General features: G+C 39.7%; 1 protein-coding gene across 20 annotated transcripts in view; it reads left to right on the top strand.

The window, feature by feature from the left end:
* LOC114454333 (bromodomain adjacent to zinc finger domain protein 2B-like) overlaps positions 1-25,971 on the top strand; it is a 109,151-nt gene that overhangs the window by 25,676 nt on the left and 57,504 nt on the right. For 16 of the 20 annotated variants that reach the window (XM_028434745.1, XM_028434798.1, XM_028434730.1 and 13 more), the window contains one exon: positions 3,976-4,103. The exons of the other annotated variants lie outside the window; for them this stretch is intronic. In XM_028434745.1, the coding sequence (XP_028290546.1) occupies positions 4,076-4,103 (28 nt within the window). In that variant the 5' untranslated portion in view covers positions 3,976-4,075. The remainder of the gene's footprint in view (positions 1-3,975; positions 4,104-25,971) is intronic. 20 annotated transcript variants of the gene reach the window in all.

Genomic DNA, 25,971 nt, shown 5'->3' with positions numbered 1-25,971 from the left:
TTTTCTCGCTCATCACCGCATCTGCTGAGGGCCATCGTGGGCAAAGGGAGAGTTTTACACTGCTCTCTTCTCCGTCTCCCTCCTTTTTTCTTTATGCGCCTCCTAGGGCTCACTGCCGCAGCTATATACGCGGTGGCTTTGGAATGAAATGTCTCTTAACCGAGCCATGTGCCCTGGAGCTACGGTAATTGCAGGTGAAATTCAGCTTCCTCTTTAAAATGCCATCTCTCATTTCCAGTTACCGGCCCCCTCCCTATCTCACTCCCTCTTCTTTTCTCTCCGTCTCCCTCCCCTCCTGCCTCTCTCTCTCTCCCTCTGGCTGTCTTTCAGAGGCGTGTGAATCCCTCGGCCCCTGTCGCGTCTCTTTGCCCCAACAGACACTCCCACAATGCACAGCGCTGATGGTTGCACAGTGATATCAGCCAAGCAGAGGAAAGGGAGGGCCACTGCCTATACACACATACAGTGTGTGTTTGTGTGTGTGTGTGTGTTTTCATTTAACAGAGATATAAACGTGTCCTGATGATGGTTACGGAAAGTGTAAGTTTGTTTGCAAGTGAGAAAAATGAGCAAAACTTACACATCAGGGTACCCACAGGAATCTTGAAGTGAGTGTGTGTGTGTGTGTGTGTGTGTGCGTGTGTGTGTGTGTACAGCGTCAGCAAAGCGCGAGCAGTGTAGAGGTGACATCAAGGTGAACACAGCGTGCAGAATGCTCTGTCGACTCGGGAGGCAGCAAATGGCTCTGTGGCAGATGGAGTCTTTGTCAGGGAAGAAAAATGGCAGCTCAAGAGCGTCAGAAAAGCCCCCCCCCCCCCCTTAACACACACACACACATTCTCTCCCCTTACATCCCTATGCACTTTTTCACAAAGTTGGACACACATTTTTAATAATCATGAAACATACTGCCTCTCCACACACACACACACACACACACACACACATGCACACCCCCCCCCCCCCTCCTTAGCGAGCTGGGCTAGCAGGCGGTGACCTTCCCTTTGCTCAGAGGGTTCCCTGGCTGTTTGATCAATTATCCCTCTCCCATTGTTTACCAGGAAGCAGGAGGAGAGTGAAGAAGAGAGAAGGCTCAAAATGGCCACTGTCAGGTGGAGGGATCCATTTCCCTGCCAGTGTGGGGGTGGAGGTTAGGGAGAAAGGAGAAAGAGGTAGAGACGTAGGAGAGACCAGTACTCTCAAGCATGCTTGGAGGGAAGAGGAGAGCATGATTACTATGGTTCCCTGGCAGTCGAGACAATGTGACATTCGACTGAATGTGCAGCTCTGACATTGTTTAACATTTGCAACGCTGACATCATCCGTAAAGAAGGCCAACTTTCCTGTTTTATAAACTCTGTGAGCGTTTGTTGTCATTGCACACAATGATGTACGATGCACTGATATATGATATCATGTGGATTTATTGTGTTGTCAATCCAATGCTGCAATCACTCTTCACATGTATGCATAATGCCACAGTAATGCAGGTACGCCTCCTATTTGTATCGTGCAGAAGTAAAGGAGGGGGGTGGGGGTGGGGGGGCACATACTCTAAAGGTCAGGTGGCAGAAAGAGAAAAAAACCCCGAGTGGGAACAAATGATGCACTAAGCGAATGACACTCCGAGGTCCTGCTTTAATATGTATGTATCGCAGGTTGATGGCTGATTTCATTAGCGCCTCTCATTGCTATGCATAGATTGTCCTCCTGCAGCAAAATGAATATTGTATTCACACACACGCACACACACCCTCAAACACACACAACAATGAAGATTTTTTTTTAAGGCAACACTGTATGTTTGGATCGTGCAGAAAAGCTAACGTTTCCACAGTTTACCGCGTCGGCAAATAATCAAAACGGAGCTTTGACACAGACTTTTGCCATTTCTGTGGACAATGATGCCCTGTCAGGTGGTCAGCGGGACGGTTTAAGCCATCTCAGCTTGGCCTAGGAGAGTTTTTTTCAAGTAGCAAATCATTAGGGAGAATTTTGTAAAAATGACATTGAAAGAGTAGGTGATGTTGTGTCTGAGGGTGAGATTATGTCACTCCAGTTTACCCTAAATCTCTAAGTGTGTGTGTGTGCTTGTTTGTTTGTTTGTTTGTTTGTTTGAGAAAGAGCGAGTGAGATGTTGAGTAACACCCATTAGTTGGTTCCCATCCTTGTGCACTGACAATAGTTACGATGGGTGCTAGAAGGCCTGACCGTGGTTTGTAATCCTCCAAGATGACTGTTTTTCAGCAGGAATTCCAGTCCTTAGTGGGACATGAGCAAATGTTCAGTGCTAGTTATTAATAGCTATTGTGGGTGGAAAAGAAAAGGAAAAAAAAAAGAAAAGCTTCTGTTTTTTCCATATGTTTTGTAAGGAAACAGTCCAGATGGATTATCTCTTGGTACACACACACACACACACACACACACACACACACACACTGACTGTCTGAAGTACAACAGGCTATTACTGATTAACATGTCTAAACTGGGCCAGTTCAGAAAGCCACTCTAAATCTTTTTCCATCTTGCTCTTGTATATGAATCACAGATGACGTGTGGTTCTTTCTTCCCTAACATACCTCAAGTTCCTCGCAGTCATAGAGATATGTTTGTCGCCCTCCTATTTGTTGCCTGAGAAACCATGTTGGCTTGTCTTCTCACATTTCACACTTGGTTTCATCCCCTTAACCCCTAACGCTTAGACTGGATAGGCTGCCTGACCTCTTGAGTCATGAATGCTAGACTCATCGGCATCACAAGGCCTAGAGTTGGGCTTTCTTTTGTAGACTTGATTATATGCAACAACTGGGGCCAAGGCAGTAGTTTCACATGATGTTTTTTTTTTTGTTATTTACTTAATCTAAGTTTGATTGTCTTGAGCTATCTCATCTACAGTATAATTTACTGTTGGTCCAGTGTGTCCTTGACAGGGCTCGTTTTCAGCTTACTGATGCAAAGAATGCTGTTTAAACTAGTTTTTAGATGTTTTGGACAGTTACAAAGTCTATGCAGATTATGTAAAAAGGCCTCAGAAAAAGTTGGATCAGATTCTAAGCATGGGGAAGTCTTTAGGGGAGTCCCCATGCTCATCAGTGACATCACTATAGTAGTACCCAGATACATTTATCATTCTACTGTGAAAATGCTTTCCACGGACTGTTGTGCTATTTATATACCATGAAATTCATCAGTTAAGGAAAACTTTTTTGAGAAAAAACCCTCCTTTTTAAAAATGTATCTTGTGGGTACAACATTAGGACTAAGTATCTGTTTTTTAGAGCCCATTAATTTAAGCAAACCCACATGCAAAAGATTGGCAGTGCATGAAGTTATTACAGGGTTGTGAATATCTTTGTTATTTTAAATAGTTCTAAAAGCACCTTGTGGAAAGTGCAGTGAACTTTAGATGCACAAAACAGCTTAAAGTCACATATTCTAATGTTGGTTTCGAGGAGTTATGAAGACGTCTGTCTGTGCGTTTGTTTTTCTTTGAGAAATGCCTTGTTGATACTTTGAGGGTGTTTTTAAATCAGTGTGATAGTCCAAATCTTTTCATGTATTTTCACAAAGTAGTTTTAAATACATGGTTACTATCAGAGTTTTCTTAGATACTAATGTCTGATAAATATTCAGTATGGCTATTTGGCATTTGAGTAATGACAAGGGTGCTATTATCTTTGTTTTCAGTGTGAAAAAAGGACAGAGGTTGGCTGTCCACTGAAGGTATTTCTTATGCTGTTGAACAACCACAATACCCTGTTGGTTTCAAACCAGCAAGTGAGCATTATGAAGCAGTTTGGAAACTTATCCTTAAGCATCTGCAATTTCTAAATCTGAAGAGAAGTTTTATGTTACAGATTCCACATATGAAGATAAAAAATCATGCACCGAACAGTTTTTATTGTAGAGTGTGTGTGGTGCACTGATAATCTCAACACAACACAGCACACTCACAATGACTTTGTCTGACCACAGATCTTCCTCCAAGCGCGATCAAACGTGATCTATCAACGTGAGCTAGTGCTGCGTTCCAAGCACAACTCAGATTTTCCAACCTCCTACTTGAAAAAGTGACATGGTGGACGTCAGTGTTCCTACTCAAAGTTAGTAAAAATTATTTATATTCTACCAGTCAGTCATGTTGAAGATAAAGCAAACGGCTGCTGCTGAACTGGGAGATAGGAATTTTCAACTCCTGTTGATTGAGACGCATCATTACATCTTTCTTAGTCAACTCATTTCCTGATTGGCTACATTTTGTTCCACATCATAAATCAGGAGGTCGGGTTGGGATTTGTGGGCTTTGAATCGCCACACAAGGAATTTTGTAAATATATAAACAAGCTTTATTATTTACTAGTGGTGGGGGAAAAAAATTGATTCACATAAGAATCGCGATTCTAATCATCCACAATTCTGAATCGATTCATAAACTTAAAAACATCAATTTAAATTTTTTTTTTGATTGTAAGTTAAACAATACAAGTAGAAACCAAACCAAAACAACAATAAAACCCGACAAAATACAGGATGAAAGCAGTTATACAGTATATATATATATATATATATATATATATATATATAAAAAACAAAAGGAGGAGTGTGTGTGCACCAAAGCTGAGGAGGAGCTACATGAGTACCTGAAGAATTATCCACTATCTTTCTCAGAAGACCCACTTCATTGTTGGAGGAACCATGAGACAGCTTTCCCTCTACTAGCCACATTAGCTAAACACTACCTATGCATTCCTGGTACTAGTGTTGCAGCGGATATTCTCCACCGCTGGAGATATTGTGACAGCACAGCGAAGCAATCTCAGTCCAGAACACGTAGATCAGCTTCTTTTTCTGCAAAAGAACCTAGATGTTCCTGATGGACAGTAATCCCACATGGACAATTATGGACTGTGTAACCCTACACACCAAGCCCAAGATGTCTCCACCCTTTTTATGTGATTTGTTGAGAAATCACACAAAATAGCAGTTAAAGTTTTCTGTGTTATTTGTACAATTTTATTTTTGAAATATCAAAGAAAACACCAGTTTCATTGTTGTGTATTTTGAAATGAGAGAGAAAAAGTCAGCCAGCCTAAGCTTTTATTTAGGCAATTTTTTTTTATGAACACGTTATTTTTTGTATACCTTGAACTTATTTTTGTAGTCACTGAGAGTTGAGACTTACTTCTGGAAGAAAGGGGCCGCTGGTCTAAGCTTTTATTTCTGCAAGTTATTTCTTGTACAGTAAGTAAGTTTTTATTTGTTTAGCATGAATAAATGTTACCTTTTGTCTTAACTTTGCCTTTGTGTGATTACATCATTGGAATCAGTTCATTTAAAATGATCTTATACAAACTGTATTGTTTTGATGCCATAATTTGCCTTAACACACTATGCATTGTATACACTTTTCAATCAAGAATCAGTTAAATAGAGAATCAATGACCGAATGATCGAATCGTATCATGAGACACCCAGATCCCTATTATTTATGATTATGGGTCCCAGCCAGAGCCGATACTTGCCTCAGACCACAGGATTGTCTTAATAGACATAAGATAGTCTGGTGTTTGTCCCTATTTGATAAGGAAAGGGGAAAATCAGGACAAAGACAGCTGATTGTCTTTGTGTGTACCCCGCTTTAATTAGTTCGATCTTTAATTGAAATCACAGGGCTGTTAATATTACAAAGAGCCACAAGCAACTACTCTCCTTGTCCACTAAAGCAATAGAATGTAAATGCTCAAGCTATTGGCCGAGACAATGATGTGACCCAGTTAATCAGAATACAGAGACAGTGGAGGTGGCTCAAACATAAAAATTATATGGAAAAACACGCAGGTCTATTATGTGGCTTGACAAGATGCCACATATTTAGAGTTTCACAGCAGGCTTGCATTCCAGGACAGCAGAGAGTGATAATGTCAGAGCGCTGCTGGTTAGCTCAGTGTTTTATCATGTTTCTGGGCTACAAAGCGTGAAGGGTGTCTGTTGATGACACATGCATACACACACGCACACACACACACACACACACACAACAAAATGCCAACCACTCTTCCTCTTTCCTAGCCTGTTAGACAGCAGCAGCTTTAAAAAAAAAATTAAATATGTGAGCGACACAAGATCCCTGCAGACTTTAGCTGCCAGGATAGACAAAAGCTTTGTTCATGTGTGTTCATGTGGCTTTTTTTTTTGTGACAAACAGTTTCTGGAACCAGGAAGTGTGCCACACTGACTGACAGGATGTAGGATGATGTTGTGTTGCTGTTTAAGTTATGCCTTTAGATGTCGCAGGCTCCGAAAATAGATATTTGAGCAACGCATCAACCTGAACAGTGGGCAGATGTGAGAACATTGATTCTTTGTATGTCAGTGGTGCTTTATTTAAATGAAAAAATTATAAAGTCAGATAGTCAGCATTGCAATAAAGAGCTTCCTCTGCACGTCAGCCACACTGCTTTTCAGCTTTGTTGGGACTTTTTTAGTTTTTTTGTCTGTCTTTAGAGGATTTTGAATTTATCCCATAACATTTGCTGTTAAACATCCTCAGCTTGTGGAGGAAAAGGAGCTGCAAAGTGGGCTTCAAAATGCTCTCCTGGTCTGGAAGCCATGCTCTGTATGCGTGTCAGGAGCGTGCACAGAGCGCTGTTGTTGCTTTCATCACTGGTGTTGTCACGTGCAGCTGTTTGCTCTTCACTCAGTGCACTGAGTTGTGAGTTAGTAGGGTTTCTGAAGATTTTCTCTGATTTATTTCCAACATCTGTCTTTGGCAGGTGTGTGAAACCACAAGGTCCTCTGTCTGAGCCTGTGATGTAGCTATCATTGCGGGCGTCTGTGTATGTGTGTGCGTGTGCACGTATTTGAGCAAAACAACACAGAAGGGCCTTCCTCCACCCCCTCCTCGGGATGAGTCATGTTTGAGCCCTGTGTAATCCAAGCTTGTGTTTAATGTGTGTGAACAGGCAGACTCTGAGCAGTGGTCTTGGTTCTGACTCCCTCTGGGGCGGTGAGTGGGTGAGATGCAGCTATCAACAACGGGCTCAGGCAGCTTTGGTTTCAGCTTCACCACATCAGGAAACCACTCGCAACAGACACACACTAAAACACCGCCTGACAATCAGGTAGATGTCGCGCAGGAGCCATTATTCCTTAGCTCCTCCTGAAACAATATCGGGTAACAAAAACACAAAAAAAAAGCTGCTCGGCTTTGTGATTGGTTGAGCCATCAGGAAGTTCTGGGATTCAGAGGATGAGCCTGTGGGTTTAGTTTCATATGAAACATATATACTGTGACAGAGCAATGGAGCTCAGATCGTGGGCCTATGTTTTTTGCATTTAAGGATTTGCTGTGTGTTTGCCTGTGGATGTGTGGTCGATGCTTACAGTTCCGCCAATAAGATGAGTTTGACACAGAAAAGTGCTGACATAGGGAATCAGGCTATGTCACATGGAAAAAAGGTTGCACTGTTCTGTGGATATTCTGTAGAACCTTTCAAAGCACCCTTTCGCTGGCGTGTCAAAGACTTTTAAAGGCACAGCTGGACTTTTAAAAGGGTTTTTACATTTGCCTCCAGGGGGAGGAAAAGTGTCCTGGATGGATTCAGCATTAGAAAGCTTTGAGTGAAGCTGCTCTCCGCTATAATACTCATTTATTATCAATTTTTTCTTTGTGCAGGGCCGTGTAGTGCGGTATATTACCAATATAGGGTTTTTTTTCCTTTATTGCCGTGAAAGTACCTTATATATGACGTCATTGCTACTGTAACATTTTCTCTTACTTATACACAATTTAGTATCTTATTGTGTATTGGTAACTGTGCGCTGGGCTGATGTTGTGAGTTCTTTTTCAAAGATGCACACCAGATGAGGACAATTTTGACTCATTGAATCTTATAAAACCAGCTTTAGAGCTGCTTTGAGTCAGTTCCTGTAATAAAACACTGAATAAAGGAATGAACAAACAAACCATGTCAGAGAAGCATTGTGCATCGCCCCAGGGCCAACTCTGCTGACCACAGTGTTACATATTTCCGGTGCTAATTAATGTTCATACCTTGAAATGTGGATTTTCTGGATTTGTGTTATTTTAATCACAGTTGGGCTTTGTCATTGAACTCTAACGTGAGCCTTACTTTTAGATTTTTATTCTAAAATTTGGCAGTATTTAGTTTTCTCTTTTAAATTTCTTTGTTGTTGTCTGGACTTTTTTATAAAAAATCTTATTCCTTTTTTGAGTTATATATATTTTTTCTCTTGATAAGTTTGTTTTCACACGCTGGGAGTATGTCCACATTTTGTTTTATGACCCTGAACTGAACTCATTTTCACCAGTAATGCTTAGTTAAACTGATCATCTTTGTTTTGCCTTTTTTTTTAAAAAAAATCAGAACACTCGGTAAACCTACTCAGCCATGAAGTTCAAGTAATGTCAACTACTGTATTAACTTAACATTTTATATACTTCAGATGAGTTACAAATGTTTACACTGAAATCACGCGAGACTACGCCACAGCCGTACTGCTAGATTCTCAGACACCCATTTAATGGGAAAAATCCCATATTTGTGAAACCTTTAAATATTGCCAGCCGACGTTTTGCATGAAACCATGCACAGCCGTGTGGTTGTAGATGCTTCTGCTGTGATGTGTCACAAGGTAAATTGAATACCAGTTCAACTAATACACCATCAGTTACACCTGTCTTCATACCGGTGCCTTTTTCAGATTTGAATGCAGTCATGATAATCTGAACAGCTGGTTTATTCCAACACATTAAAAACACACAGCTCTGCCTTCATTTTCAATCACAGGATAACATGCTCAATAGACGATTCGTTACACATGGCAAGAGATTTTGAATGGGATTATTCGTGTAATTGGACATATTTGTCCGTTATTCACACTTTCTAGACATACAGTCATCTGTTTTTCTGTGAAAAATAGCGTATAAATGCATGATATTGTCCCAAAATGTGCATGTAATGAATTACATCATCGTTGTATGGTTTATTTTCCCAAACTTGCCTGTTTTTTTTAGTTTTAGCCCAATGAAAAGTGACTTCCTGAGCAATTCTAAAAATGGCCAATCCTGAAGCGTGTGCGTGCCGTACACCAGCATTATATGTCTGCAGAAGCAGAGGAGTTCAAACACTTACCGGAGCTGCTAAGTCGCTTTTGTCATCATCTCGTCTAGTGATTACAAGACTAGTTCATTTAAGGTGATAGTCCACTAGACACACCAAACTTTTCCTCATAATTACACAAAACACACCCAATACATACAGTACTGTAGTGGTTATTCTACCAACTACTGAAAACTGAAAACAATTTACCGTAAACGGGCATTCTAGTTTTAAACTGCTGATGGCGTTACCGCAGTCTCGTGTCTCCTATCACCGCTCAGAGGAGGTCGGCCTATGTAAATGAGTCCTTTGGTGACGGTACGACAGGCGTTGAATCTGAACAGCCTGTAGAAATGCCGTTTTACCAGTGGGTGGGCTGCAGAGACCATCCAGGAATCACTTGTTTTCCTCATTCTAGGAGTTGGCAGGCTCAGAGAGGACCAGTTTATAGATGTAGAGACCAGAAAAAAACATGTTTTTCATAATATGGGACCTTTACGCGACCACAAGAAGTTGAAGGCCATACAAGCATGCACAGTTACTACGACAGTTTATTTTAAGAGGGTACTTTAAAGTTGTTTCTGCAGACTTATGAATTCAGACCAGCATCCGTCCTGTGTTTGTAGACTGTTAATTGTAAAATCGTTATAGGGTATCATGTTCAACTGCTTTGCACCAAACTTATTCTGAATACTTGCTAAAACCAAACCAAATAAGTTTAAGTAATTGGATAGTTACATCCTAGTTAGTGAAATGTAACAATAAATGGCATTGATTTAAGCACTATCTAAGTAGTCCCAAAGCACTTTACCTAATCAGCCACATTTACCCATTGATACTTGGATCCTAAAAGTAATAGAGCTTCCATGCAAGGCACTAAAACACAAATTGGATGTGATTTAGACCTTAACACGTTACCAGGCATAACTTTGGATACTGTCTTTGTTGCCCACGGTTGCGTTTTTCAGGGTGTGGAACTTTTTTTTCTCCATCTGATGTATCATCACAGCCTAAATCTTATTACACTTTCAGTTTGATTGAGTTATCACGTATCATAAACATATAATTGTATTTTGTCATCTATTGCCATCTGTTGCCATTTAGATTTTGAGAAAAGCTTACAGTAGACTGAGACGAGGGAAATGCTCACCTCATGATCACCATCCTTTTGTAAACCATGTGAAAGTACACAGTACCACGTTTTCTACTAATGGCTCTCATGTGAACGGTCAAACTGTACTAAAATGGGATTCAGTCAATGATTAGTCGCAGAGAATTTTCACTGTCAGAAAGAAAGTCTTATGGGAATTGGTGGTGAAGGTTAGTGGTTTGACCCAGACCCAGAGATAAAGCCACAGGCAGGTAGACGGAAGTGGATTCAGACTAATCAAAGCAAAGAAACCAATGTGAAAAATAAACCAGCTAAAGACTGACCATAAATCAAGACACAGACCCGGATGGGGCTGACATGACAATTACTAATTAAGCACTCTTTAAATAGAGAAGATAGGGCACACCTGTGTGGAAACAGGACAGAGGATGGGAAGCCGGTTGCTCCTGACAAGTCCAGGAGTGGAGAGATACATTCAAGGGTCCTGACCCACAGACAGAGACAAAGCAGAACACTTACAAATTAACTGATGAAGATATAACTCAAACACAACACCAACCAAAGTAAAGCAAAAGCCAAATGCAAAAGAACCCCAATTTAATTCATTGTCTAATGTATTTAATGTGTGTGCCACTGTGGAGACATGTTGATGAACATAATACTCCAATATGTAAAGAAAACATACCTACCAAACCAACTTTGGTCCCACAATGATAAACATAGGACAGCATTACAAACACCAAACCACCACTAGAGCTTGACAGTCACTGTCTCCATCACTGCCATTGTTAAGAAAAGAAAAGCTACTCTGCAACAATTAGTTATTTGTTATATATATATATATATATATACTGTATATACACACATACTGTTTGTCAGTAATGGTTTGAGGTCCCCATGTTTCTTCATAAAGACTTCACTGGCTTTTTGAAAAGTCCCAGATTACAAAGGCAAGCAAAGTAAATCAGACACTGAAAACAAAACAAAACAAACACCCAGCAAAAACTAATATTAAAAAATAGCACCGATATTTAGGAATGTAGGAAAATCAGATGCCTCAGCTCAGATGGGCTGCTGCCATTCTTGTTTTCTCTGTTGGTCTGTAGCATGGCTCTGTACTGGGCCATGACCTGGTGTTTAGGGACAACAGCTTCTACACCTGTCTACTTATCTATCATAGTGATTAGCCTGATGATATGGAAATGGTTTCAGCCAATGCTTTGATATGACTTCATGATAAAGGGCAGCCTTTCTCTAAAATCTTAGGACGCCTCTGAAGGAGACTGGAAGTTGACAGTTGAAACCTCTCAGATCAAGGTGGATTTCCTGAGGAACAGTTGTCTGGATAAATCAAACCTTAACATATTATTCAAAAAGAAGTTCTTGGAGTTACAGGTATGAACTAAGGATGCACCGATCGATCGATGATTTTGGGGGATCAGCGATCGGCTGATCCTTGCATATGAAACCAATCTTTTCCACCGATCTTTTCTACCTCCGCAAACGTCTTAAAGTGGGTCATGAAGTCAGCCACTGTCCCCTTCTGCTGTTAGGTGACTGACAGGCCCACCCACCAGGTCATGTGTGCATGTGCGTGCTGCGAATGCCTCTGCTACACGGGATAACAACAATAGCACGGTTAGCTTAGCATGTCCGCAGTTCGGCAGCTTTACACCAAAAACAGAGCAAAGGATCACAATTTGTAATTCCTGTAATGTAGAAGTAAGCCTTAGTGGAGCTGCAAACAAAACTCTACCTCATTCACCATTTAAGAAATCACCACACCGCTCAGTATGCAGCATTTGACGCTATAGTAATCAAGCTAATGCTAAAGCTACGGCTAGCTGTAAACCGTGCCAGGGGTGCGCTGGGAGTATTTATTTGTGAAAAAGCAAAGCTCATGGCTTTGGATTTGAAAAAAACCCTTCCACTAATGTCATTATCTGACTTATGAAAATGTTACATAACATGCTGCAATTTATTATTATTATTATTATTTTATTTTTATTTTTAATTTTTCAAGAACATTTGAAAATACACAAACAATAACAAAGGTCAGAACAGTTCAAGCAATCCTGATGAAGATACTAATACTTTTGTTATTTTTGTTGAATGTTTGACTTTTAGCTTTTGTCCTGTCAGCTGTTGCAAGTTATTTTTAGAATAATATTTTTTACATTTAAACATCCATAAAGCTGCTGCGTTTGGACATTTTTTATTTTTTGCATTACAAGGGCACGTAAAACTCAGTGCACTTTATTGGTTGTTTAAGATGTTTTGTTAGTTTGTCCTGTACATTATTATTATATCATCTACCCCACACCCTGTGATTTTCTTTATTTAGAAAATCAAAATACTGCTGTGCACTTTATTTTAGTCAAAGAGCTCCAAACAGGTCTGCAGTGTAACCTGTTGGACACGTTTATTTAGTTTTTTATAATGTGAAAAATTAATAATTTAGTATTTTGGACGGCAATGTTTTAAACTTTTAATTGATATTTGAGATAACTACCTCATGTGCAGTTAAAACAACACGTTTGCATTATTATAGAGGTATTGTTGAATGTTTTACAATAAAATAAGATTGGAACATTCAAGGTACATGATGTCAGTTATGAAAAAAAGAATCGGGATCGGCCAAAATTGGTATTGGCCGGTAAGACTAGTATGAACACATTAGATCTATGGACACAGGTCAGATAGTGGAGCCTAGAGTTCACAGCAAGCATGCTGAAGTTGAAAGATGCAACTAAATCACAGCGGGGGCCAAAAAAAAGCACTGATATAATCTCAGCACTTAGAATAATAACCACTCTGAGCATAAATACAGTATACAATATATTAATATAATATACAATACATTTAGTCTGTTTGTGTTGTTCTTTTGTATTTTTTTCTCTTTGTGTCATGGTGTATTTTGTTGTCACTTTGTGTATTTCTTTGTCATTTTCTGTATATTTATTGTTGTTTTGTATATTTTTGTGTGTTTTTGAATTCTCTCTCCCTTTTAATAGTTTTGTTGATGATCTTAAACTCTATAAAATTTTCTAAATATTGCACTTTTTAATCATGTAAAGCACATTGAGTTGCCTTGTCTATTAATTACGCTATAAAAATAAATTTGCCTTGCCTGATAGATCAAATTTAATCACGCTAGAGTGCGATTTTATTTATTTAATTATTTATTTATTTTACCTTGCATTATGTATTTTCTGCATGAAGACAGAATTTGTGCTCTTCAGCTGGAGGCTGTTATCTTAAATCTGATCTTTGTTTTCTTGCCACATTGGCAACATCTTTGCTGAGTCACAACCAACTGTGTAACTAATCACACAAAGCCATTGGTCAGCCCTTAAAGCTGCTCCAGTGAATCTGGAAGCATGCGGCTCAATACTTATTTACTGAAAACATCCCCCAGTAAAGAAGACGGGAAAGCATATCCGTCAACTCCATCTTACTTATTACTTATACTTATTGTTCTCTCAAGGAATATAGAAGTGAGCTCCGAGATAAGAAACATCACATATGTGTATTGACAAGTTAAGAATACACTAATGAGGTTGTGTAGGGATGGCTCATGCTTGCCGCTTTTGATCTGGCACAGTATAGAGTAGGAGGGAATGCCAGGCGTTATTTGTCAGGATCTATTTGCACAGTTCATCAGTAAAGGTTGTGCTAACTGTCACGGTTAGTTTACAGAAATTAATCTGCGGCTGTATTTGGTTATTAAACCTACACAATTACAGATATTTCCTCTTCTCTGTGCTCTGACTGTAGTTTGTGATTCTTGTGTAACATCGATGTTAATTAGTGTTGGATATCACAGCTCGTGTGTGTGTGTGTGTGTGTGTGTTGCACGGTGTTTGCGTTTGCGTGGGTTTGTGTAGTTTCATTGTAATGTTAGAAATATGTCCCCAGGGATTGTTTCTCTTTTCTCATTACAAATGCTAATGTCACATTATTGAAATCGGCTTAGTTTAAGGTTTATAGCGTAGCCTACACTGAGAGATTTGGCCATGACACTTCCCACATATTTCAAGTTGAATCATACTTGTTTCCTTTGGGCATACTATTCTGAGTTTCTCTTAAGATGTGAAGGCTGTGAGGGAAACTTTTGGAAGTAAACTTTAGAGCGCGGGTGCCAAAGCGTTGTCATTTTCTGTAAATTGTTGGGCCACAGGCAGCAGCAGGCGGCCGATGTGGTATCTTAGGTACAGCAGTAATGGCTTCAATAAGCGCCTGTCCAATGTAAACATTGTGTTAATGTGTTAGCAGCCGTTTGGAGAGTCACTAGCTGTTAATCATTGCTCAACATAGAGCTTGTCAAGCTCAACAACAAGCCAGAGAGTTAATCATAGTTATAGATCCTTGGGTTTAAATGCAGATTTAACTCAGGCTGATAATCATTCAGCCTTTTTCTGAGAGCAAGTGGAGTGATATGTATTCAAGGGTCAGAAACAGCTTGGAGTATACGACCTCATACAGATTTACAAGTCTAAATGTAATTTTTTATTACCACTAATAAAAATAGGATGTAGGGGGATTTGTTTATTTGTGTTATTGGGTCATTCATGTGCACACAAAAGCCCAAATCCAAAAGTTATAGGTTTTTTTGATTATTGCCAAAATGATAATCACGACTATATTTTAATCACGATTATTCATCCTGTTTGGGAAAACATCCATATTTTTATTTAAATACTTTTTAACAAACAATATGTGGACAGTATAGAGTGTAAAACAATAATGATAAATACTAAAATGTACCCAAGAATTTGAAACTAACTATATAAATACAAACAAAAAAACAAATCCAGCATGTAAAGAGAAGTTAAGGACTTTAGGATTACTGACTACTCAGGTTGAGAAAGTGCCAGATTAAATATGCAGCAGAGCCCGTATTTTAAATTGAAAAATCGTCGACGATCAGGTTAATTTAATTGTGAAGGCCAACATTGAAATCACGATGAGAAGTTGATTAATTGTGCAGCCTAACTATCATCTGTCCTGTTTGTCATCAATAGAATTTATTTTATTTTTTTGTATGCCCCAAAATTATGCTAATCAAGGGGGGTGCTATCTGAAAAAAAAAAGTAGTGAGAGGGAAGGAGATAGAGGGAGTGTGGAGAGGAGTGACAGTCCAGCCGCCATTACAAGCTGCTGATTTCTGCAGAGTGCTTCATAAAATGTCAGAGCGCTTCTCCCTGAGCAAGACACTGAAAAATGGCAGCGCTGTGATGTGCTGGCACCTCACCTGCTGCACTCTGTGTGAGTGTGTGTGCAGCGTGCGTGCATTAGTGTGCGAGGGAGGGAGAGGGAGGAGGGTGCGTGACTGTGTGTTTATCTGAGCAAGTGTGTACATGCCTGTGTGTGTTTATAGGTGTGTGTGTGTGTGTGTGTGTGAGTGTGTCCGTGCTGGCCTCCCTCCCATGTTGCAGTGAAGCAGAACAGAGTGGCTGACTGCCTGCTGCTTTGCCTCCCCCTCTGTCAATACAACACCATTCTCTTCCAGCCAGTCATTTTACCATGTTTAACATTAAGTCAAGCAACCATTTGAACAGATGAATGCAAGTGATTGACACAGTGAGTTTTTATGCCGGTACATTTTCACTGTTTTATGGCCAGAATATAATAAAAAAAAGAAGAAGAAGAAGAAGAAGAAGAAAGAAACAAGCTTCTTTGTATAGCTTTTGAGCGCCTTTTCTCCCCGTCGTGTTTGACTGAAGATAGAGACCGTTTGCCACTTTGAACACATGTCAACAAGTTTTCTTCTTGTTCACGTTTGATGTATGTTTACATTCTTTATTATTTGGCAGTTGTCCATGTTGAACTAAAAGGCAAAGAATCAAGGTTTCTTTCTTTCCTTCATTGCTTTTTCTTGCTTGGATTACTTTTAATGTGAAAAGCTACAGTTTTTTAAAGATGATTTTACCCTGTGTCAACACTTCAACTATTAAAATGTACACTCTTGGCAATTCTATCGAAGCTTTTCTTAATAGGTGTATTTTTTTAATATTTTCTAACTAAGGCGTAAAGCAGTCGGACAGATATTTGGAATAAAAATGACGTTTTGTTCTTTTCAGTTTGTTGATCATGTTTATGCTGAAAATGTCTGTATTCACATTTGACATACATACACACGGATGGAGTAGAACAGTGGTTCTCAAACCTTTTTTTTTGGCTTTCTCTTATTTCTGAATCCAAGTACTCCCTTTGTCGACTACAACATTCTGCTCAGAATATTATATATATAAAAAAAACAACTATAGAGCATAATGATGGAATGAATGAGTGATAACACACATTTTAAAGAATCTCATTTTGTAAATAAGTGGAAAGAAACAGTATTTAGTGTCTCCTGAATAGATTTATTTCTACAGTTTTATCATTTCTGATCATCTCCCACCTGGTGTGGGACCTTGATAATTTCTATTATCATTATAATGATTATCATTTTTAACTAAAAATAAACATGATAAAACCCCATATTTTTAATGCTTTCATTTGTTAAGTACCTCCTGCAGTGCCATTGTGTACTTCTAGGAGTACATGTACCCCCATTTGAGAAACACTGGTGTCAGCAACTCAAAACTGATGGAGTGAACATGAATCATTGAGTAAATTACCAACTAATTTTAGTTTTTTTTGATAAATCAGTCCATCTGAATACACAAATTCTATAAAACGCCACAAAACTTTCCAGGGCTGATAGCAGCATAACGTGGATGGCTGTTCATCATAGGAATGGGATCCACACAAGGTTCCTGCTGCTTAACAGAAGGTTTTCCTTGCCGCCATGATGAATTCATGTTGGGTGTGGGATACATATGTATGTATATATACGTATATATGCATATGTGTGTATCCATAAAATGAAGAGTCCGTCCTTAAGACTGCTCTACTGTAAAGTGCCTTGAGATACCATTGGTTATGATTTGGCGCTATACAAATAAAGATTGATTGATTGATTGATTGATAGTTTCCCTATGCTTATATCATATGATGGCACTTTTTTTATATATATATATATATATATACTGTATCTCAAATTGTTAAAACAACTCTACAAATCCTGCAATATTCCTCAAAGTATTCAACAAAATTTCCCCAATTTAAATAAAAATTGGTCACAAAATAAATGAAATTCAGGAGATGATCCTGCAGAGAGTGATATATGTCACTTATTGCTTGGATCATGTTGGCGCCTTACGTACTACACATATTATTTACAGGTGGAAGTGCAAACAACAACCCATTATTAATGATAAAATGGCTCGTTTCCCCTGCCTATAATCTGCGGACCATTTGAGATTTAACTGGTCTATAATTTGGCCCCTGAACTAAAATGAGTTTGACACCCCTGGTGTAGATAATCAATGCTACAGTTTGATATTAATCAGACTCAGGAGAGACAATCACCGACTCTGTGTTTGAAACAGGAAAGCAGCAGCTAAAACTTGAATTTTATTTCTAGAAACACCAGATTATCTTGCATGGACTGATACAAAACCACCCAAAACAGCTACTTTATGTAAAGATAAAGTAATAATTACACCCTTTAGTGTCCTACAATCACTCCTTCGCAGCCCGTCATGTGTATTAAAGGTTTATCTCAAGTTAGTAGGATGTTTCTCTCAGTTAAATGTGGGGAATGCGTGTAAGTTTAGAAGTATTTTAACTGGATAACGAAGATTTTCGCAGTTTTTAACTCATAGATAAAATAATTAGAATTTTCTGTACAAGGAGAATGAGCATAATCAAGGTATGTCACTGTAGGTAAGCTGCCTTTTTGGTTCAGTCAAACAAGGCATCATGTTTCCTGGGGACAGAGTTTTCTCGGATTGATAAGCTGTTTTACTCATAGGTTATCTAATCCTGACACATTTGAACAGTAATAACTGCCATCTCCATTTAAGATTTAAATTCAACAGAAGGCTAAATGCTTTCTACCCACAGAAATGAACAGGAGAGAGTCCAACAATTGTACGAGCAAGGCTTGCCGCTCGCTGGCTATTCCATTGTTCTGTCACTGTCAGTTTGTTTTGCTATTTGACATGCATGTCATTTGCATTATGCATATTTGGAGTACAGCACACGGCCTCTCTGCACTCTCCTCTCCCCTCCTTTGCTTCTCGCTCTCTCTCTCCTTCTCTCCCTCCTCCTGCTCATTATGTTACTTCCAGATTAAGAATGTTGTTTCCTATACATCCATTTACCAAATATGAGCAGTTTGCACAATTAAGAATGTTTTATTAAGATTTGATGAGGGTGACGCTCATTGTTTTGTGTTGATACGTCAGACTTAAATTAGTGAAGTGTTTAGATTCAGTACAGTGGTTCCTGGTTATTGAGTACGAGTAGACATGGGCAACTGGTGGCCAAATGCGACCGTTATTCTTATTTTGTGCGGCCCACCAAAGTAAACACACATAATGACTTATAAAAATGAAACAAAATGACATAAAAAATACTCAAAACAACAACAAAAATAGACAAAATGAGAACAAAAAAGGAGAAAAAAGAATTACTCCATAAACACACAAAATGACATGAAAAAAAACAACCAAGTGACTCCATAACACAAAACAAACACAGTGAGAGAAAAATATACAAAATGACAACAAAAATGTAAAAAATTACTTTATAAACACAATGAATGACATGGAAAAAAATCAGCAAATGACTCCATAACACAAAACAACAACAAACACACACGATGAGAGAAAAATATACAAATTTACTGCAAAAATACACAAAATGACAACAAAAAATGTAAAAAAAAAATTACTCCATAAACACACAAAATGACAAGAAAAACAACAACCAAGTGACTCTATAAAACAAAATAACAACAAACACACACAATGAGAGAAAAATACACAAAATGACAAGAAAAATGTAAAAAATTACTTTACGAACACATGATAAGGAAACAAAAAATCAGCAAATGACTCCATAACACAAAACAACAAACACACACATTGAGAGAAAAATATACAAAATTGCAACAAAAACCAAACAACAACAACCCTTTGTTCTTTTCCTGTGTTAATGCTCCAATTGGTTATTATTGTAAATGCCGATATGAATGTTGATAATGTGGCCCTTACCTCAGACAATCACATTTCTGTTGCCCTGCTGTGACTAAAGTCGCCCGTGTCTCAGTTCGAGGTATGCTAATATCAACGCGGTGCTGCGTTAAGGGCCAATCTCACTGGAGTGACTGCAGTAATTAAAACGTTGCTGTTAAATTGTGCAACTGTAATGTGTTTATATAAGGCAGATGATTACATTTTTTACACATTTGTTGTTGTGAGCATAAGGCCACAGAAGTGTACAATAATGTAATGAACTCATAAAACTCATAATTACTGCTCACCTGAAATATCTCTGTTGGTTTCCATTTGTGTGTCAGTACATATAGTATACATATAGTCAGTATATATTGTTGCTATCTGACATGTTTTAAACACCTCATTTTCTTCCTGCGTTAAAGTCATATATTTATGAAGACGCAGTAGTCATATCAGAGCAGATCTGGTTGGGTATATGCAGGAGTAAAAGTAATGAGCATTGAGACTGGCAGATAAGTGTGAGTGGCTAGCAGAGAGAGAAGGGCAGATTCATCAGGGATGATTGCCTGATGCACATTTCTCGCTTTTTGATGTGAAGACCCCACTAGGTTACCATGGGGAGAATAATTAGCTTTGGCTGGATGCAGATGTGAATGTGCGTAAGAGATGGGGAATTTTCTTCCTGAGCTTACTTATGATACTTAAAATGGTGCACAGGAGTATGCTCGTGTGCACAGATATGGGCTACACATAATCTCTTGATTTTTTTATTTTTTTTCTGTCTTACTTTGCAAACACACACACACGCACACACGCACACTACTGGCTCATTCTCTTCTATTTATGGCCAGGAAATGGGAATAGTGCTATGTCTGGATGAGCTGAGTAACACTATTCTGTCACACATAGGTTTGACATCAAACGCTAGTGACAAGCCTATCCTATTCCTCTCCACCGAGTCATCACCATGTCCCAAAATCACATTATTATCACTGGGAACCCAGCAGAGACGGATGGTGTGTAGGGGTGTTGATTCCTGCCGTTGGCATCTACAGCTTGCTTGAAAAGGCAGAAAAAAGCCATTTGGCAGAAACTGATTTCTTGTCATTTCAAAAATATACAAAGTGTGTGTGGCACGCTAGTTGGTCTTTATGTTTTCTCCAAAAGCCTCTTAGAGCGTGTGTGCCCCTGTAAATATTGAAACTGGAGAATATGAGCGTTATCCCTGCACTATTTGTGGCACACAAGACTGGCTGTTACCTTTTATTATAGGGGGCAGGAGGTAAGCAGCCATTGTTGTGGTAAACTCCAGTGTACATGGACGTAGAATAGTGGGAAGGCTGGTGCGTGGCTGTAATAAGACCTGTGGCCTCACTGCTGCCAAGGCAAGCTGAGGCAGGGTGAGAGATGGTGCCTGTCCCATAGATGCCCCGCTCTGCCATCTGTCACTGGGCAGGAGTGGTGCTGAGGGAGGGCTTTGACTTATTGGAGCTGTTGCCACCTTGATTGGCCACACTGGGAATGGCTGTTTCCTAATTATTATGCCGTTTTCGAAATATATGCAAAGTAGGCCTGGGCAGTACATCGAGATTCATGATTTATCGTGATTTCTATTTTGGTGATATAGACATTTACACTGGCCACGTTTACATGAGAGCTTTAATTCAGAATAAAAGTTAAATCCTCTTTAAACTTTCCTTGTAAACACTTAATTCCGAAAAAAAAATGGTAATTCCGATTTAAACTTAAATCCATATTAGGTGGCTGGTTTATTCTGATTTTAATTCTGAATTAAACAATCTCGATCTTGTAAAGTCTTAATTCTTTAGGTTAATTCTGGTCGTTCTGCGCATGCTCATCCAGTCGCGATGACGGACAGATGACGGCATAAACCAAGATGGCCGCTCGGACTCGAGCAGAAACTATTTATTTAATACTAGTGCAGTGCCCGTAGGTAGTGTGTATTGCTATAGAAAAGTGGGAGTGTAAGTAGCTTTTCCATGGATGATCAAATGAGGTTGTGTTTGAAGGTGGGACATCATCACTGTAGAGGTAGGACCAATATTCTAATGATCTAACTGATGACATCATCACTGAGTTTGTCGACTCAGGAGGTGGGGCGTGGGGGTGGGGCGTCCAAAGAAATCTGACGTTGCACACACTTGAACCAAGCAGCAGCCATCTTGAAACTCTCAGGTCAGTCTGATCTTGATCTGCAGAGATATTTGAGGAACACACACACACACACACACACACACACACACACACACACACACACATACACACACACACACAGACAGACAGACAGAGATTCCTTGCTTTTATAGAGAGAAGAGCCTTAGAAGACATGGATATGATGAAAAGAGTGGACACAGACTTATTACGCACACACACGGACATCGGCAAACGAAACGGGTGTCTATGGATGGGTGATGCTTAGGGGTGTTCTGATCCGATATCGATATTGGATATCGGTCCGATGTCAGCCAGAAAATAATATCGGATTTAATCGGACTGCATCTAAAATCTCCGATATACATTATATTTATTCAAATGAATACTGTAGATATTATGTTGAAGGTTAAAATTAATGTAACCAATTGGTTAATAATAAATGGGTCAGTTTTTCTCATACCTACTGTTGCTGACTATTGTTTTCTGTTTGAATAACATCACTTGCTCAATCCTTTTCTAACATTCCACACTACAAAATAAGTAATTAAAGTATGTATGATTCGTGCTGATATTGAATCGGTTCAATATCGGTATCGGCCAATACCCAAGGCTACAATATCGGTATCGTATCGGAAGTGAAAAAGTCATCCCTAGTGATGCTAAACTTCTCTTGCTCAGCGGACTACAGTGAAGTCGAGCTGCTGCTTCAAAACTACTATCAATTGCTACTTCTCAGAACAGCATGAAAAACACAGTTTGATGGATTTCTGAGTGCGTTCTAACCCAGACCTTCCCCTAAACATGCCACACTACAGAACTCGAATAAAATAATCCAAAAGTGGCACATATTGTGCGGCTGTTTGTTATCAAATGTGCCTGTTTTACATTTTACATGGGCAAATTTAACCATGAATTGTCTTTTTGGTGACACTTTATTGAGTTACAAATAAGATTTATATCGTATTTCGCCATGTTGAGAAAAAAATATTGTGATATGATTTTTGCTCTATATCACCCAGCACTAATGCAAATATTTTTGAAGTATCCAGTTGTTGAACGACTCAATTAATTACAAGGCACGGCAAGGCAAATGTATTTGTATAGCGCATTTCATACACAAGGCAACTCAATGTGCTTTACATAATCAAAAAGTGCAACAGAAAACATTCAACAGCTTAAAATCAACAAGAATATAAAAATCGGCAGCAAAAAATCATTCAAAATCATCAGTAAAAACATTTCAAATCATCGACAAACACATTACATCAACAACAACATGACCAAAAGTCTCCCTCTCAATCATACGCAGTAGAGAAAAAGAGTGCCTTTAACTTTTGATTTATGTTTACATTGGGATGCTCCACATCTTTGCAGCATAACAACTAAACGCAGCATCACCATGTTTACTGTGAGCTCTGGGCTCTACTGTCTGACCTGTGTCCATAGATCCGAGAGACCTGCCTGGTTCATACCTGACTAACATTAAATACACATTCAATAAAAATAATCTCCAAATAAAGAAGTCACGTCATCAACATCACAAGCTAGCATTAGACAGCACTGTCTCTTTAAATGCTCTCTAAGCTGATGTTTGACACTGGACAAAGGTTGTCACTTTCTCTTTTTTTTTGCCAAGATGCACTGTTATGTCATTTCCTGGCTGACGGTGTGCGTGCAGCTTCAAGGGAGGCACATAGGTGGGGGGGGGGGCATAAAGGGAGGAGGAGGAAAAAGAATCAGGCAAGCTTGTGTGTGCGCTCTGCTATAAGCAAGATGAGCTCGCTCAGTCAGTGCTCATTGTCAACAAGCATGCAAAGTACAAACATCCACATCCATATGTACATGGCGTGCCTATAAAAACATACACCCACGTGAGCGTACACAAAGATGCATGAGTTCAGTGAGCCACTGCGGCAGCAACGCAAGGTCAGAAATAAAAGAAGCTGCTGATTCAGAGTCACTGGTAATGATCTCACACACACGTGCGTGTGTGTGTGTGTGCGCGTGCGTGCGTGTTTTGAGCGATTCATGAGACCTGACGGACAGTTCATCACCTGGTAACCAGAGCGGCACCTGGAAATGATCCCAGTCTCAGATCAAGCTTTATTACTTTGGTTAATGGCAAAGGAAAAAAAAAGTCTATTTCTGTTTAGACTACATCAGCCTGATGATGATTTACTCAATCCGGGCCTTTTTCTGCCACCGACAACCTTCGCCCATGACACACTTGCTATGTTGACATTTCTCTTGTTAGCCACTGAAAGCAGGGCACGGCTAAATAGAGGTCTGTCCCTGACACAGTCTGGATAAAAAGGCAGTGAGTGGGAGATCCTGCAGAGAAAAGGGGGAATGGTGCAGAAACGGCAAAAGATACTGTTTTTGTCGTTTGTTGTAAGTCAGTAGAGGGGGGGAGAGAAAAAAAAAGCTGGGAGCCAGCGTGTCTTTGAATGGGGTCAGGGCATCACAGGGAATAATGCATTTCCCCTCACTTGTGCAAAGGCGCTCCTTCCATTACGGCTGGAGAAGAGACATTGTGTCCACACTCTGATTACCACTGATCCATGCTGATGACTCTGTTGGCGGATTATCTCAGTTAGTATCAGCCATCTGTTACTTTTTGTACGTGCGTCTCTCTCTCTCCCTCTGTGTGTGTGTGTGTGTGTGTGTGTGTGTGTGTGTGTGTGTGTGTGTGTGTGTGTGTGTGTGTGTGTGTGTGTGTGTGTGTGTGTGTGTGTGTGTGTGTGTGTGTGTGTGTGTGTGTGTGTGTGTGTGTGTGTGTGTGTGCGTGTGTTGAAGAGGTGAGGAGAATAACGGAGCAAAAGTGAGAAACAACTGAAGGTTGAATAGTTTGAGGCGGTGACACACAAACCATTTTTTACAGGGCATGGTGTGTTGGCAGTCTTTTGTAAAAAGCCCTGCATGCATAACCAGGCACTATTAAATGCACGCAACACAGAACTACAACATGACAAAACAAATATATGATGTGAGGCCACATACCAGGCAGTGCAGGCCATTATACCAGCACAGAATGCACGCACTCTATCTCTCCTTTCTAGCGCTCTGCCCTCCTTTCAGATGATACTGACATGTGAAGGCTCCTATATGAAGGCCACATGCAATCATAAAACTGCAGAGCTGTTTATAGCTACACTATCTCCTGAAGGACCGCTGCATCCAGCCGCTATTAGCTGCTCGCGCGTTGACAGCTGGGTGCTGCGTCGTGTTTGCGGACGTGACTGTGAATCCGGCGCAGGCACACATCTTATAAATCATAGTTCAGCCATTTGCATAAATTCTCACTCTCCTTGCATCTGCGGGACCTGCTGTTTTCTGGTTGCAGCGCTCTTGCCTTGATTGGTCTGCGTTGTTTTGAGTCAAATTGATTTTGCCGTTCACGGAGATTATAACGCTTGCCTTATACCACCACTATGCCGTGCCTTTAATTACCTATAAAATCAAGCTAATTCTGATGCTAAATCCATTTTAATTTCTTGTAATGAAGTCAGGATTGGATCCTTAAATACCTTGGCGCTCCATTATTGTTGCAATGATTGTCATGGATGTGCATTTAGTGGTACATTTGCCAGGCTCCATCTTACTGTTGTTAGGTTTACATACACTAACTGATCTGTTAGTGGTTGATGGAAGAAGACGGACTTGCTTCACAGTGGGCTTTTTTTTCCCCTCTGCTGTCCTTTCTCTCGCCGTCTCTCATCCCAGAAAGAGGCCCTTTGAGAGATTGTGAGAGATGAGAGCAGAGGGGGAGGGTAGCGCTGCTTTACACCTCTGCAAAGGAGGGATTTCTTTTTTGTTGTTTGTTAGAGGGGAAATCAATTCTGTTCACATCATCACGTTTTGACAGGGCGAGGCATTAAGTGCAGATATTGAGGAACGACAGGAATGGTTTACAGCCTGTCCTTCATCCTCTGCACTCTTTGCCTGCGTTTCCTGAATCTTTTCCCACAACAAAATCAGGGTATATTGTCTTGCTTATACCTTCTTCCTCTCCATCTCTCGTTCCCTCACCACTCTCGTTTCCCTCCCTCTTTTTTGCTGTGTTCCTTTCCTCTCTGAAAAGGTAGGGAATGATCCGCTTCACTTACCAGCTGACACCACATAAGCTTGCTCGTCCTCGGAGACACAAGCCTTTTGTTTTCATGTGCATTATGATAATTATGAAGGGATGCAGCGCGCATCTCTATTTTCTGCACACTTCTAATGATACACACAGATTTTGGTTTTTTTATTTATATAAAGTAACCACAAACACTGTGCATAAAGATCTCTCTCTTTTTTTTAATGCTTAGCCTGACATTTTAAAGGTGACAAACAAAGTGAAGTATAGCAGCAAACGTGAGAAGCTTTTCGTGCGACCGAGTGTGACAGAAAGGGTCACCTTTTCCAGACAGGATTGCAATAAAACTCCTCATCTTCGCTCATCCAGAAATTTACCCTTGTAACTAATATGTAACGCTCATTTCTTTCC

Source organism: Gouania willdenowi, chromosome 3 (assembly GCF_900634775.1).
Source record: "Gouania willdenowi chromosome 3, fGouWil2.1, whole genome shotgun sequence".
Taxonomy (NCBI): Eukaryota; Metazoa; Chordata; class Actinopteri; order Blenniiformes; family Gobiesocidae; genus Gouania; species Gouania willdenowi.
This window is presented reverse-complemented; position numbering and strand designations above follow the sequence as displayed.